This window comes from Ptychodera flava (assembly GCF_041260155.1).
Source record: "Ptychodera flava strain L36383 chromosome 23 unlocalized genomic scaffold, AS_Pfla_20210202 Scaffold_23__1_contigs__length_28996876_pilon, whole genome shotgun sequence".
NCBI classification, from domain to species: domain Eukaryota; kingdom Metazoa; phylum Hemichordata; class Enteropneusta; family Ptychoderidae; genus Ptychodera; species Ptychodera flava.
Genome location: NW_027248277.1, coordinates 13,714,726 through 13,727,337, shown reverse-complemented (window position 1 = coordinate 13,727,337; position 12,612 = coordinate 13,714,726). Strand labels below are relative to the sequence as shown.

Sequence of the window (12,612 nt, the reverse complement as noted above, 5' to 3'; positions counted from 1 at the left end):
TTTTAAAGATTAAATCATGATTTTGCAAAATCCAATATGGCGGCCAAACCATGTGACCGATCAAAAAGCCTTTCGCAAACTTGAAAGAGATTACACTTAAGATGTTACATGTCAAATTTCAGTCGAATCGGTGTGTTGGTTCTGGAGAAGAAGATTTTCAACAATTAAATCAGATTTTTAGCAAAATCCAATATGGCGGCCAGACCAAGTGACCGATCAAAACGCGTTTCGCAAACTTGAAAGAGATCACACTTAAGATGTTATATGTCAAATTTCAGTCGAATCGGTGTGTTGGTTCTGGAGAAGAAGATTTTTAAAGATTAAATCACGATTTTCGCAAAATCCAATATGGCGGCCAAACCACGTGACCGATCAAAACGCCTTTCGCAAACTTGAAAGAGATCACACTTAAGATGCTACATGTCAAAATTCAGTTGAATCGGTGTGTTTGTTCTGGAGAAGAAGATTTTTGAAGATTAAATCACGATTTTTGCAAAATCCAATATGGCGGCCAAACCACGTGACCGATCAAAACGCCTTTCGCAAACTTGAAAGAGATCACACTTAAGATGTTACATGTGAAATTTAGTCAAATCGGTGTTTTGGTTCTGGAGAAGAAGATTTTTAAAGATTAAATCAAGATTTTCGCAAAATCCAATATGGCGGCCAAGGTCACGTGACCGCATGCGATTTTATTGGCAAATTCTTAAGACCTTAGCCATGCTTGCTATACAAAAAATTTCAAATCGACTAGACCCCTGGGTCTTCTGGAAAAGCCATTTTTAGGTTTTTGGAAATCCAATATGGCCGCCAGGTGACGTGACCAATCGAAATTTGTATACCCAGGTGCACGAGATCTCATAGGTACCTATTAGCCCTGCAAGTTTCAGAAGTTTGCGGTAAGCGGTGGTTGAGTTCTAGGTCGACAAAAAAAGAGCGGAAGAAGAAGAAGAAGTAGAAGAAGAAAGTTGAACTCCTATAAAACCAATAGGGGCCCAGCCGGTCGGCTTGGGCCCCTAATTAAACATGTCAGGAGGCAGATGAAAGGTGGAAAGTGCCAGACAGACACACAAAGAGATACTGTCAGCACATTAACACATAACACATTATTGCATAGGTGGAAGCATATGTGGAGATGTGACCGGACAAAGTTGTAGAGTGCAGAGAGAACAAAATAACACAATATAGGGAATTGCCAAAACAAAATGCTGATTTAATGGACACACCATTTTTAGGGGCCCAAGCCGACCGGCTGGGCCCCTATTGGTTTTATAGGAATTCAACTTTCTTCTACTTCTTCTTCTTCTTCCGCTCTTTTTTTGTCGACCTAGAACTCAAACACCGCTTACCGCAAACTTCTGAAACTTGCAGGGCTAATAGGTACCTATGAGATCTCGTGCACCTGGGTATACAAATTTCGATTGGTCACGTGACCTGGCGGCCATATTGGATTTTCCAAAAACCTAAAAATGGCTTCTCCTGAATACCCAGGGGTCTAGTCGATTTGAAATTTTTTGTATAGCAAGCATGGCCTAAGGTCTTAAGAATTTGCAAATAAAATCGCATGCGGTCACGTGACCTTGGCCGCCATATTGGATTTTTGAAAAATACCAATTTAATCTTTAAAAATCTTCTTCTCCAGAACCAAAACACCGATTCGACTGAGATTTCATATGTAACATCTTAAGTGTGATCTCTTTCAAGTTTGCGAAAGGCGTTTTGATCGGTCTCGTGGTTTGGCCGCCATATTGGATTTTGAGAAAATCGTGATTTCATCTTCAAAAATCTTCTTCTCCAGAATCAACACACCGATTCCACTGAAATTTGACATGTAACATCTTAAGTATGATCTCTTTCAAGTTTGCGATGCGTTTCGATCAGTCACGTGCTTTGGCCGCCATATTGGATTTTTGCAAAAATCGTGATTTAATCTTTAAAAATCTTCTTCTCCAGAACCAACACACCGATTCAACATTAATTTGACATGTAACATCTTAAGTGTGATCTCTTTCAAGTTTGCGAAAGGCGTTTTGATCGGTCACGTGGTTTGGCCGCCATATTGGATTTTGATTAAATCGTGATTTAATCATCAAAAATCTTCTCCTCCAGAACCAACACACTGATTCCACTGAAATTTGACATATAACATCTTAAGTGTGATCTCTTTCAAGTTTGTGAAACGCGTTTTGAGCGGTCACGTGGTCTGGCCGCCATATTGGATTTTTGCGAAATTCGTGAATTAATCTTTAAAAATCTTCTTCTCCAGAACCAACACACTGATTCGACTGAAATTTAACATGTAACATCTTAGGTGTGATCTCTTTCAAGTTTGCGAAAGGCGTTTTGATCGGTCACGTGGTTTGGCCGCCATATTGGATTTTCCGTCAAATATTAAATTCCAAGTGAAATGTACAGTAACTATTAGATGATGATCAAAATCCTACTTTTCCAAGCTCGAATTTTGCACATAATATCATTAGTGCAAGATTTTTGAACCATGTTAACCGCTTGGGCCCCGCCAACGCTGCTTGCAGCTTTAATTAGGGGCCCAAGCCAACCGGCTGGGCCCCTATTGGTTTTATAGGAGTTCAACTTTCTTCTTCTTCTTCTTCTTCTTCTTCTACTTCTTCTTCTTCTTCCGCTCTTTTTTTGTCGACCTAGAACTCAAGCACCGCTTACCGCAAACTTCTGAAACTTGCAGGGCTAATAGGTACCTATGAGATCTCGTGCACCTGGGTATAGAAATTTCGAATAGTCGCGCGATGTGGCGGCCATATTGGATTTGCGAAAAATACCAATTTAATTTTAAAAATCTTCTTCTCCAGAACTAACATACAGATTTAGCTCAAATTTTACTCATGTCATCAATAGGAGGATCTCTTTCAAGTTTGCGAAAGGCGTTTTGATCGGTCACGTGATTTGGCGGCCATCTTGGATTTTACGAAAATCACAATTTAATCATTGAAAATCTTCTTCTCCAGAACCAACGCACCGATTTAACTCAAATTTTACTCATGTCTTCCCTAGGAGGATCTCTTTCAAGTTTGCGAAAGGCGTTTCGATCGGTCACGTGATTTGGCCGCCATCTTGGAATTTACGAAAATCACAATTTAATCATTAAAAATCTTCTTCTCCAGAACCAACACACCGATTTAACTGAAATTGACTCATGTCATCCTTAGAGTGATCTGTTTCAAGTTTGGGAAAGACATTTGGATCGGTCACATGATTTGGCCGCCATCTTGGATTTTACGAAAATCGCAATTTAATCATTAAAAATCTTCTTGTCCAGAACAAACACACCGATTTAACTGAAATTTTACTCATGTCATCCTTAGAGTGACCTCTTTTAAGTTTGCGAAAAACATTTGGATCGGTCACATGATTTGGCCGCCATATTGGATTTTTGAAAAATACCAATTTATCTTCAAAAATCTTCTTCTCCAGAACTAACACCAAAATCTTTTCGCAAACTTTATAGGCCATACTACTAGATGCTCTATAATAAATTTCAAGGAAATTAACTTGGCAGTTTTTGAGAAGAAGATTTTTAAAGTATTATTTTTCTGATTTTTAAATGACCTTTGACCTCCAATATACCTCTGCAGCAAAGCTATACAAATGGCTTATTCTGGCCTATGTAAGAGTCATATCTAATACTAGGCAATCTAATAGAGCAAGAGGTCAGATTTTGGTATACAGGGATAACTACGAAAAAACAATTTTTTAACAAAATGTCACATGACTTCAATGACCTTTGACCTCAAATATACATATATGTCCATAACTTAGGAACCACAAGTGCTACATCCTTCATATTTGGTATGATGGGAGACCTTATGACACCACATCCTGTACCTCATTAATTATGCGCATATCTAATTCTGAGCCAGCCAATAGAGCTAGAGGTCTGATTTTTGGTATATATGGATAACTTAGCAATACCATTTTTTTGACATAATGTCACGTGACCTCGATGACCTTTGACCTTGAATATACGTATATGTCCATAACTCAGTAACCAGAAGTGCTACAGCCTTCATATTTGGTATGATGGGAGACCTTATGACACCACATCCTGTACCTCATTAATTATGCGCATATCTAATTCTGAGCCAGCCAATAGAGCTAGAGGTCTGATTTTTGGTATATAGGGATAACTTAGCAATACAATTTTTTTGACATAATGTCACGTGACCTCGATGACCTTTGACCTTGAATATACGTATATGTCCATAACTCAGTAACCACAAGTGCTACAGCCTTCATATTTGGTATGATGGGAGACCTTATGACACCACATCCTGTACCTCATTAATTATGCGCATATCTAATTCTGAGCCAGCCAATGGAGCTAGAGGTCTGATTTTTGGTATATATGGATAACTTAGCAATACAATTTTTTTGACATAATATCACGTGACCTCGATGACCTTTGACCTTGAATATACGTATATGTCCATAACTCAGTAACCACAAGTGCTACAGCCTTCATATTTGGTATGATGGGAGACCTTATGACACCACATCCTGTACCTCATTAATATGCGCATATCTAATTCTGAGCCAGCCAATAGAGCTAGAGGTCTGATTTTTGGTATATAGGGATAACTTAGCATTACAATTTTTTTGACAAAATGTCACGTGACCTCGATGACCTTTGCCCTTAAATATGAGTATATTTCCATAACTCAGTAACCACAAGTGCTACATCCTTCATATTTGGCCGCCATATTGGATTTTACGTGCAATTCCCACTGACACGTACAGTAACTATGAGATGATGTTCAAAATCATACTTTTCCAAGATCGAATTTTGCACATAATATCATTAGTGCAAGATCTTTCAACCATGTTATCCGCTTGGGCCCCGCCAACGCTGCTTGCAGCTTTAATTCTTGATGTTCCCCGTAAAATAAGCACTATTTTATGTCATTCGTTATTCTCATTTAATTGTAATCCTCACAACTACTGTTCTATGTCAGAATAGCACTATTGCGGGATACCGTAAAAACAGAAGTAGTTATAACAATAGTCTACAACACCTGTGTCATTGCGCCCTTTCATGTTAAAGGGATTGTCATACTAAGGCAGTTACGACAGGGTTATTCGAGTAATTGATCATTAAATAGGTCAAATATGATGAAGTCAACATCAGTGAAAACCCAAGGACAGCGTTAAGTTCAATAATAAATTAAAGCTGCAAGCAGCGTTGGCGGGGCCCAAGCGGTGAACATGGTTGAAAAATCTTGCAATAATGATATTATGTGCAAAATTCGAGCTTGAAAAAGTAGGATTTTGAACATCATCTAATAGTTACTGTACGTTTCACTTGGAATTTAATATTTTACGGAAAATCCAATATGGCGGCCAAACCACGAGACCGATCAAAACCTATTTCACAAACTTGAAACACATCACTTTAAAGATGGTATATGCAAAATTTCAGTCAATTCGATGTTTGTTCGGGAGAAGAAGATTTTTAAAGATTAAATCACGATTTTCGAAAAATCCAATATGGCGGCCAAACCACGTGACCGATCAAAAGGCCTTTCGCAAACTTGAAAGAGATCACACTAAAGATGTTACATGTCAAATTTCAATCGAATCTGTGTATTGGTTCTGGAGTAGAAGATTTTTAAAGATTAAATCACGATTTTCGCAAAATCCAATATGGCGGCCAAACCATGTGACCGATCAAAACGCCTTTCGCAAACTCAAAAGAGATTACACTTAAGATGTTACATGTCAAATTTCAGTCGAATCGGTGTGTTGGTTCTGGAGAAGAAGATTTTCAACAATTAAATCAGATTTTTCGCAAAATCCAATATGGCGGCCAGACCAAGTGACCGATCAAAACGCGTTTCGCAAACTTGAAAGAGATCACACTTAAGATGTTATATGTCAAATTTCAGTCGAATCGGTGTGTTGGTTCTGGAGAAGAAGATTTTTAAAGATTAAATCACGATTTTCGCAAAAATCCAATATGGCGGCCAGACCACTTGACCGATTAAAACGCCTTTCGCAAACTTGAAAGATGTCACACTTAAGATGTTACATGTCAAATTTCAGTGAATCGGTGTGTGTTGTTCTGGAGAAGAAGATTTTTGAAGATTAAATCACGATTTTTGCAAAATCCAATATGGTGGCCAAACCACGTGACCGATCAAAACGCCTTTCGCAAACTTGAAAGAGATCACACTTAAGATGTTACATGTGAAATTTCAGTTGAATCGGTGTTTTGGTTCTGGAGAAGAAGATTTTTAAAGATTAAATCACGATTTTTGCAAAATCCAATATGGCGGCCAAGGTCATGTGACCGCATGCGATTTTATTGGCAAATTCTTAAGACCTTAAGCCATGCTTGCTATACAAAAAATTTCAAATCGACTAGACCCCTGGGTCTTCTGGAGAGCCATTTTTAGGTTTTTGGAAAATCCAATATGGCCGCCAGGTCACGTGACCAATCGAAATTTGTATACCCAGGTGCACGAGATCTCATAGGTACCTATTAGCCCTGCAAGTTTCAGAAGTTTGCGGTAAGCGGTGGTTGAGTTCTAGGTCGACAAAAAAGAGCGGAAGAAGAAGAAGAAGTAGAAGAAGAAAGTTGAACTCCTATAAAACCAATAGGGGCCCAGCCGGCTGGCTTGGGCCCCTAATAACCCTCTAACAAAGAAAAATGATGTTACTTGTCTATATTTCAGGAACTCGGCTAATAGTAAGTAGATAGTATACATTATGAGCGCGTCTTCCCAAGTTCATGAGTAAAGCTATAAGTTGCTTAATTCTCAAAGATTTCACATCGTGTCTACTGTGTGTCTTTTGTACGTGTCGGTCCACATTCATTTGAAAGTATTCGACTGGTGAACCGTACCGTCAATAGTTCATGTTAAAATGCTAGTATCACGTTGTTCTTTCTCTGCCTTTTTGTCTTGCGAATAATAACCGGGATTTTTTTCGATATTCTCTTAGTGCTTATCTGCGAGACTCCGATTCTTTCTCTATCTCAAAGGCCAGGTCGTTTGCCTTTCTATCTGTATGGCTATCGATGTGGGGTCACTGCTGTTCCATTATTTGCCAACTAAAAAAATAGTGGGAAAACAGAGGAACAGCGTTACAGATACATTTCAGATGACCTTGATTATTATATAATCTTCCCGTATTCCGAGCGAGCGTGACTGCGTCTCGGAGGAGTGATTCCCCATGTAGCGGCCGTATCCCTCCGAGCCGTGGGCGAGAGGGATAGTGCCGCAAAATTTCGGCAACATAGCACTCAGTCTTTCATAAGAGCCGGCGAAATTGACCTTATACTCTACGACTTCGCAAGCTACTTTTTTGAAAATTGATACTCTTTCATCGCTAAAATATTTTTTACCTTTCGAAATGGTTCGGACAGCCATCACAAGCTACAGGTGTAATCAAATTATTCAGCAGATTAATGTGAAACCAAGTTTAGTAGACGATCGATAACGATCACCTTGTAGCATATCCGGTGTGTGTTGACTGAATGAAAGTTAATAAATTGCAAAGGACAATTCTATTGGCTACATTAATTGCTGACTCTTATGTTGTGACCTTTCTATCCGCCAATGAAAACGTGCGTACTAATCATGCCCGCCCTCGTAAGCTCCATTCAAAATAGCCGATAAACAAAGTGAGAAGCGTTCGCAAGGTCAAACTTCGCTGTGCATTCTCGGGTTTTTTGAAAACGTACCAAGGAACTAGAGAACGGCATTTGCGTGGATTTAAACTGTTTTGGAAGGCAATGGCCTGCTGTGTTCTCACAAAAAAATTATGGTTTATTAAAGTTCGAAAAGTCCTACGTACGAGCATTGCACAGCCGTAAGCATCAAATTGATGTACTCTACACATCGCCAGCTGTTCTCGGTCAAGGCAGATGATCTGAAGTGATGTACATGGTACACTGCCATCGCGTATTTTAACAAATTGATAGATAATTCGTACCAATTGTATTGTATACTTCTCTAATTTTCAATTTGATTGTTAATCAGATCATGAAGTTGGTTGTGTAATAAAGGGGAAATGGCACACATCACCTATAACACGATTTGAAATAATTGGGGATAATTGGATTTGCGGGGTTTTTTTCAAATTTCTCGAAAGTGTTAGAAACACTATAGCTGATTATTGCAATATTCAAAATTACTCATAAAAGCCAGTGTATAACTTAAAAAAGAAAAGCAGATAAGCCTACATTTGGATCAGAAACCGACATTACTTCACCATCCAATTATCCCAAATTGGATCAAATCGTGTTCCTTCTTGTTTTGCATGTGCTCAATGTGTCGTGTGTCTATATCGTGTTTTGGCTGTTAATGGTGTCAAAATTAATAGCCTGGTTGCTCACTTAAAATAGCCAAAATAAAAATTAAAGTATTTTTTGGAGTATTTATAGCATGGTTCCCGGATTAAGTTGTGTTCATATCATAACCTGATATCTGTACGGGCCTATCAGCAGCGAGCGGCCACATGTACTATCAACTGAACTGTTACTGGTCGCCACAGCAACGAAGAAAACTGAATTGCGTAGTCTGCATTGTCATATCTGTAGAGCAAATCTTCAAAAAAGAACAATGTCCACTCAGAAACAAAAGTTTGCAGGATTGACTTGCTACAAGGACTGTGGTTATTTCAACATTCAAAACGACCCAAATGTTTATGAAACGATATATTTAAGTGATAGCCACCTGATTTTGCTTGAGACAAGGTCAAGCAGATCTTCACGTAGCATCAGATCGCAGTGTTACCTGCGCTCTCTCGATCGGTACCGTAGTAGACTGCTGTGATATACAAGAGTACGTGTTGTACAGTACTGGATAGATTGTATGAAGGTGATGTCATAATACCGGATGCAAATTTATCCACTTTAATTAAAGAAAAACGGAAACAAACCACCGGAATTGATCCGTAAGTCAAGCTACAAACACGACGATGTCCTGTGAAATTTAAAGATGCAGGTTTCTTTTGTGTGTATGTTCTCTATCGCTCTCTATGCCCCTGCATTGCCATTGTCAGTCAAATATCGCACATCAACGTGATTTGTTTGTAGATGCCTACTTAGTAACGCCCCATGGGAAGCTGGGTTGATATTTTGCAATGTAGCTTTTTGCAATGCTATCTACTGTTATTGTCGGTGATCAGGAGGTTCTTAAGAATATTTGGTCAATGCATCATGTTATGTCAGTCTACTTTGTCCAATCAAGAATAATAAGATCTTTCATATGGGAGTACTTTACTTTAATTGGTTGCTACGATGACGATGGTCCTCCTACAGATCACGTGTTCACTTTTCATCCAATAGCATTAACTTAGGTTCAATACTTCAACCAATAGCGTGTTATCAGTCAGCTACTTAAACTGAACCCAAGTTAGGATGAAATAGTTGCAGATAAAATTCTGGACATCATGGATTCGAGGTAAGAACCGGTTGATAACGTCTGCACTGTTGAGCATATCTACAAGATACGCTGTGTGATATTGTCGCTCGGCTGCATTTCGTCATATTTTGTAGTCTCATTTTTGTTTTTTATCTAGTGTTTGTTATTGAATTGACAGTGTATAGAAGCAGAGTGATCTGCTTGTAGTCGTGGTGTTACTGTCACTGATTGTCCTTCAAGAATTTTTCACCAATTCCGTGCAGATTTACTGTAGCCGAATTAATGGCTCTGTCTTCACTGCTACTTCACTGCTAAACGGAGATTTCTGCTATGTTGAACAACAAACTCTGGTTTTCATTTGCGCATTTCGTAGCATACTCGCAAATATTATTTAATATCAGTCATGATTACTACATGCGTTAAGATATTTATCTGTAGTTCTTCCGGGCCGAGAGAGGAGGACGAGTAATGACAATTTCAGAGATGAAATAATGGATTACATTATTGCTTAGGCAATAGGGACCATTTATGTCGGGTGTCTCATTTCTCCTGTAGCGCTTGTCATACATTTGGCCAATGGCTCAATTTGGCGATATTCTTTCCTCTTGCTTAACGATATTTTCTCGAAAAGATATGATTTTAAACATTTTGAAAAAAAGGACGATCTCTTATAGAAGCATGGTTTCCTTGTTTCTTGTTTTGTTTTGTTTTCATTGATTTTTGTTTTGTTTTTGTTTTTATTTTGTTTGGTTACTTGGTTTTAACACAGAGTAATACAACAGAGTGGCAACAGCTATTGTTTAAGGCGTGAAGCGGTTACGTAAGCAATCCATGTTTGCCTCGCCTCACGAAGCTCTTGGCTCTCTTTTCCGAAGAGTGCCGACCATGCACCCTTCGGTAATTTCGGATTTTCACCAATTGTTAAGCGAAAGTATGTTCGACAAAGTTTGTGTTGTTGTTGTCGTGTGGTGCTGATCGGAATGGAATGGATGTGCTGGCAAAAACGGGAGTGTTTTGAGCTTCAGGAAATTGGATTTTACCGTTTTAAAAATTCCTCTCATATTTTATGAATATATAATGAGTGTGTTTGAACCAAAATTGAAAGTCTTTTATCGATACTGTCTGGTCTTACTCAATGGTTTACGGTCAGTCACACCGTCTTTTACACCTGCGCCAAGAAAGGACATGTTTATGAAACTGCTGGCGTGTTATGTTTTGATTGGCGTGAGGCAGTGTTTCTGGCCTGAGAGCTCACAAAGTAACTATGGTTGCTACGCGACTGGCAGTACGATGCCATCTCGTCGTATGTTTCGCATAATCTCGTGTAATTATCAACCACAAACCAAGCCTCCAAAAAGTTTAACACCTTTGAAGCTCATTTTAATATGAAAAGCCAATAGTCTACCGAGACGACCATGGAACAAAAGGCATGCAAGTGTTGCCACTCTGTCTATGATATTACTCTGTGGTTTTAATAAGAGGATATTTCGTCCTATCAGCGTTAACTTTAATTTTAGATCATATCGTAGAAATTGATCACTGTGGTTGCGATTTCTTTTGCTTTTAGTGTCAGTTACATGACTGGTGCTTTCATCATTAACTTTGTAGAAGACGGTTACTGCAGCAAGGATGTTCGTTGTTGCAGTCTTTCGACAAAATTATAGAAGGCTGAGCTGGCATAGCTTCATCATTATTACCGCTAGTGTATGAAACAATTCTCTTCACATATGTGACTTTACACTGAATAATCAGTTTTACCTAATTATTCCAGTATGATGCTGTGCTGCCTATGATAATACAAGTAGTAAAAGTAGACAATAAGCCCAAATGATTAAAAAAATTATATCTTTGATTTGAGGAAAAATATTTCACTGATTACTAATTTCTGTAACAGTTGTACCAACGTAATCTTTCTTCAAGGATTATTTCCTTCCCATCGCTAGTGGGGCAACAATAAGGAGTTGTAAAAACAAAGTAAACTTTCCTGTGCTCACGTATAAATATTTCTCAATTCATTACAGGTCGGTCTTGTGCTCTATTCCAATTTTGCTGATGTTGCTGTCATTGACGGGAGCTCAAGGTCAGTTTTACGACAACAATTATTGTTAATGGAAGTTCAACAGCTGCACTCTCTGCTCGTTTACCAAGTTGTAAGTTCGAATAAACAGTTGTCAAAAAACAAAATTGACCTCACCATTTGACAAAGTTAGAGACGTTTACACTTTCAAGGTATTTTTCACTTTGCGTTTGTAGATGTTAATAGGCAATAAGGTAAATGTAAACGCAAAACAATGTTTGTGTTGTGACTAAGGTCGATAGAATATTGACATTCTAGCTAAACCTTACTTTAAAATAACAAGGAGAAAATATTTGTGTTCACTTCCGGCACTTTAGCAAGTGATTTACTCCATAGAAACAGACATTTGTGATATGTTTTTCTTTAACGTGCTTTTATCAAACTTCCTTATAAGACAGGCGCCTCTTCAAAGCGAGTTTGTATTTGTATTGCAGAGGTACAGGTAGATTCCTTGAAGATAGGGAGCGTTGACACGCTAACCTACACGGCAGGAGGCAGTGGTCAAACTGTCAGCGTCACGTTATCCGTTACGGAAAACGGAGGAGCTAGTACAAATGGTGAAGTGACCAAGATCAGTATCTACTTCACAAACAGCGATGCTTTTGAAGCCAGCACTACTGTGAAATCAGGTGCCTTTGATCACACTCTACAGACACCAGAGACTGTTACTGCCGGTGCCACAGTAACAAATCTCGCAGCCGATGTCCCAAGCGTTTTGATAGATACTGCAAACTGCCAGGTTTACACTCACGTCTGTGCAGTGATTACAGCGACCGATGATACAAACACATCAGACGACTTGACTGCTTGCCTTTTGGCACAACCGTCGATACTCAAGCAGGCACCAAGAATGTCCAGGTAAATAAACACAATCGACCAACCTATAAGAACTTCTAGAATCAACTTAACACGTGCGTGAAAGCTCTCGACATATCTGCACGCATGATACTCGACAATCACGTTCCCGTCGCTTCTCAGTGAGTGTAGACCTATATCGTTATAACAATCTGCGGATATTGTTGATGTTTAAAACAGAAAACAATAAATAAAAAGCTAGTACGATAATTCGTATGCAAGGAATAGTTTTTTTTTAAATTTCGCATTATATGTTTACAACGAATCAACAATATGTGGATA

At 38.7% G+C, this 12,612-nt stretch overlaps 1 protein-coding gene across 1 annotated transcript in view; it reads left to right on the top strand.

Annotated features, from left to right (window-relative positions):
* LOC139123768 (uncharacterized) overlaps nucleotides 1–12,337 on the top strand; it is a 75,260-nt gene extending 62,923 nt beyond the window's left edge. Inside the window, exon 4 of the mRNA XM_070689922.1 lies at nucleotides 11,910–12,337. Coding sequence (XP_070546023.1) covers nucleotides 11,910–12,337 — 428 coding nt within the window. The remainder of the gene's footprint in view (nucleotides 1–11,909) is intronic.
* The last annotated feature ends 275 nt before the right edge of the window (nucleotides 12,338–12,612 follow it).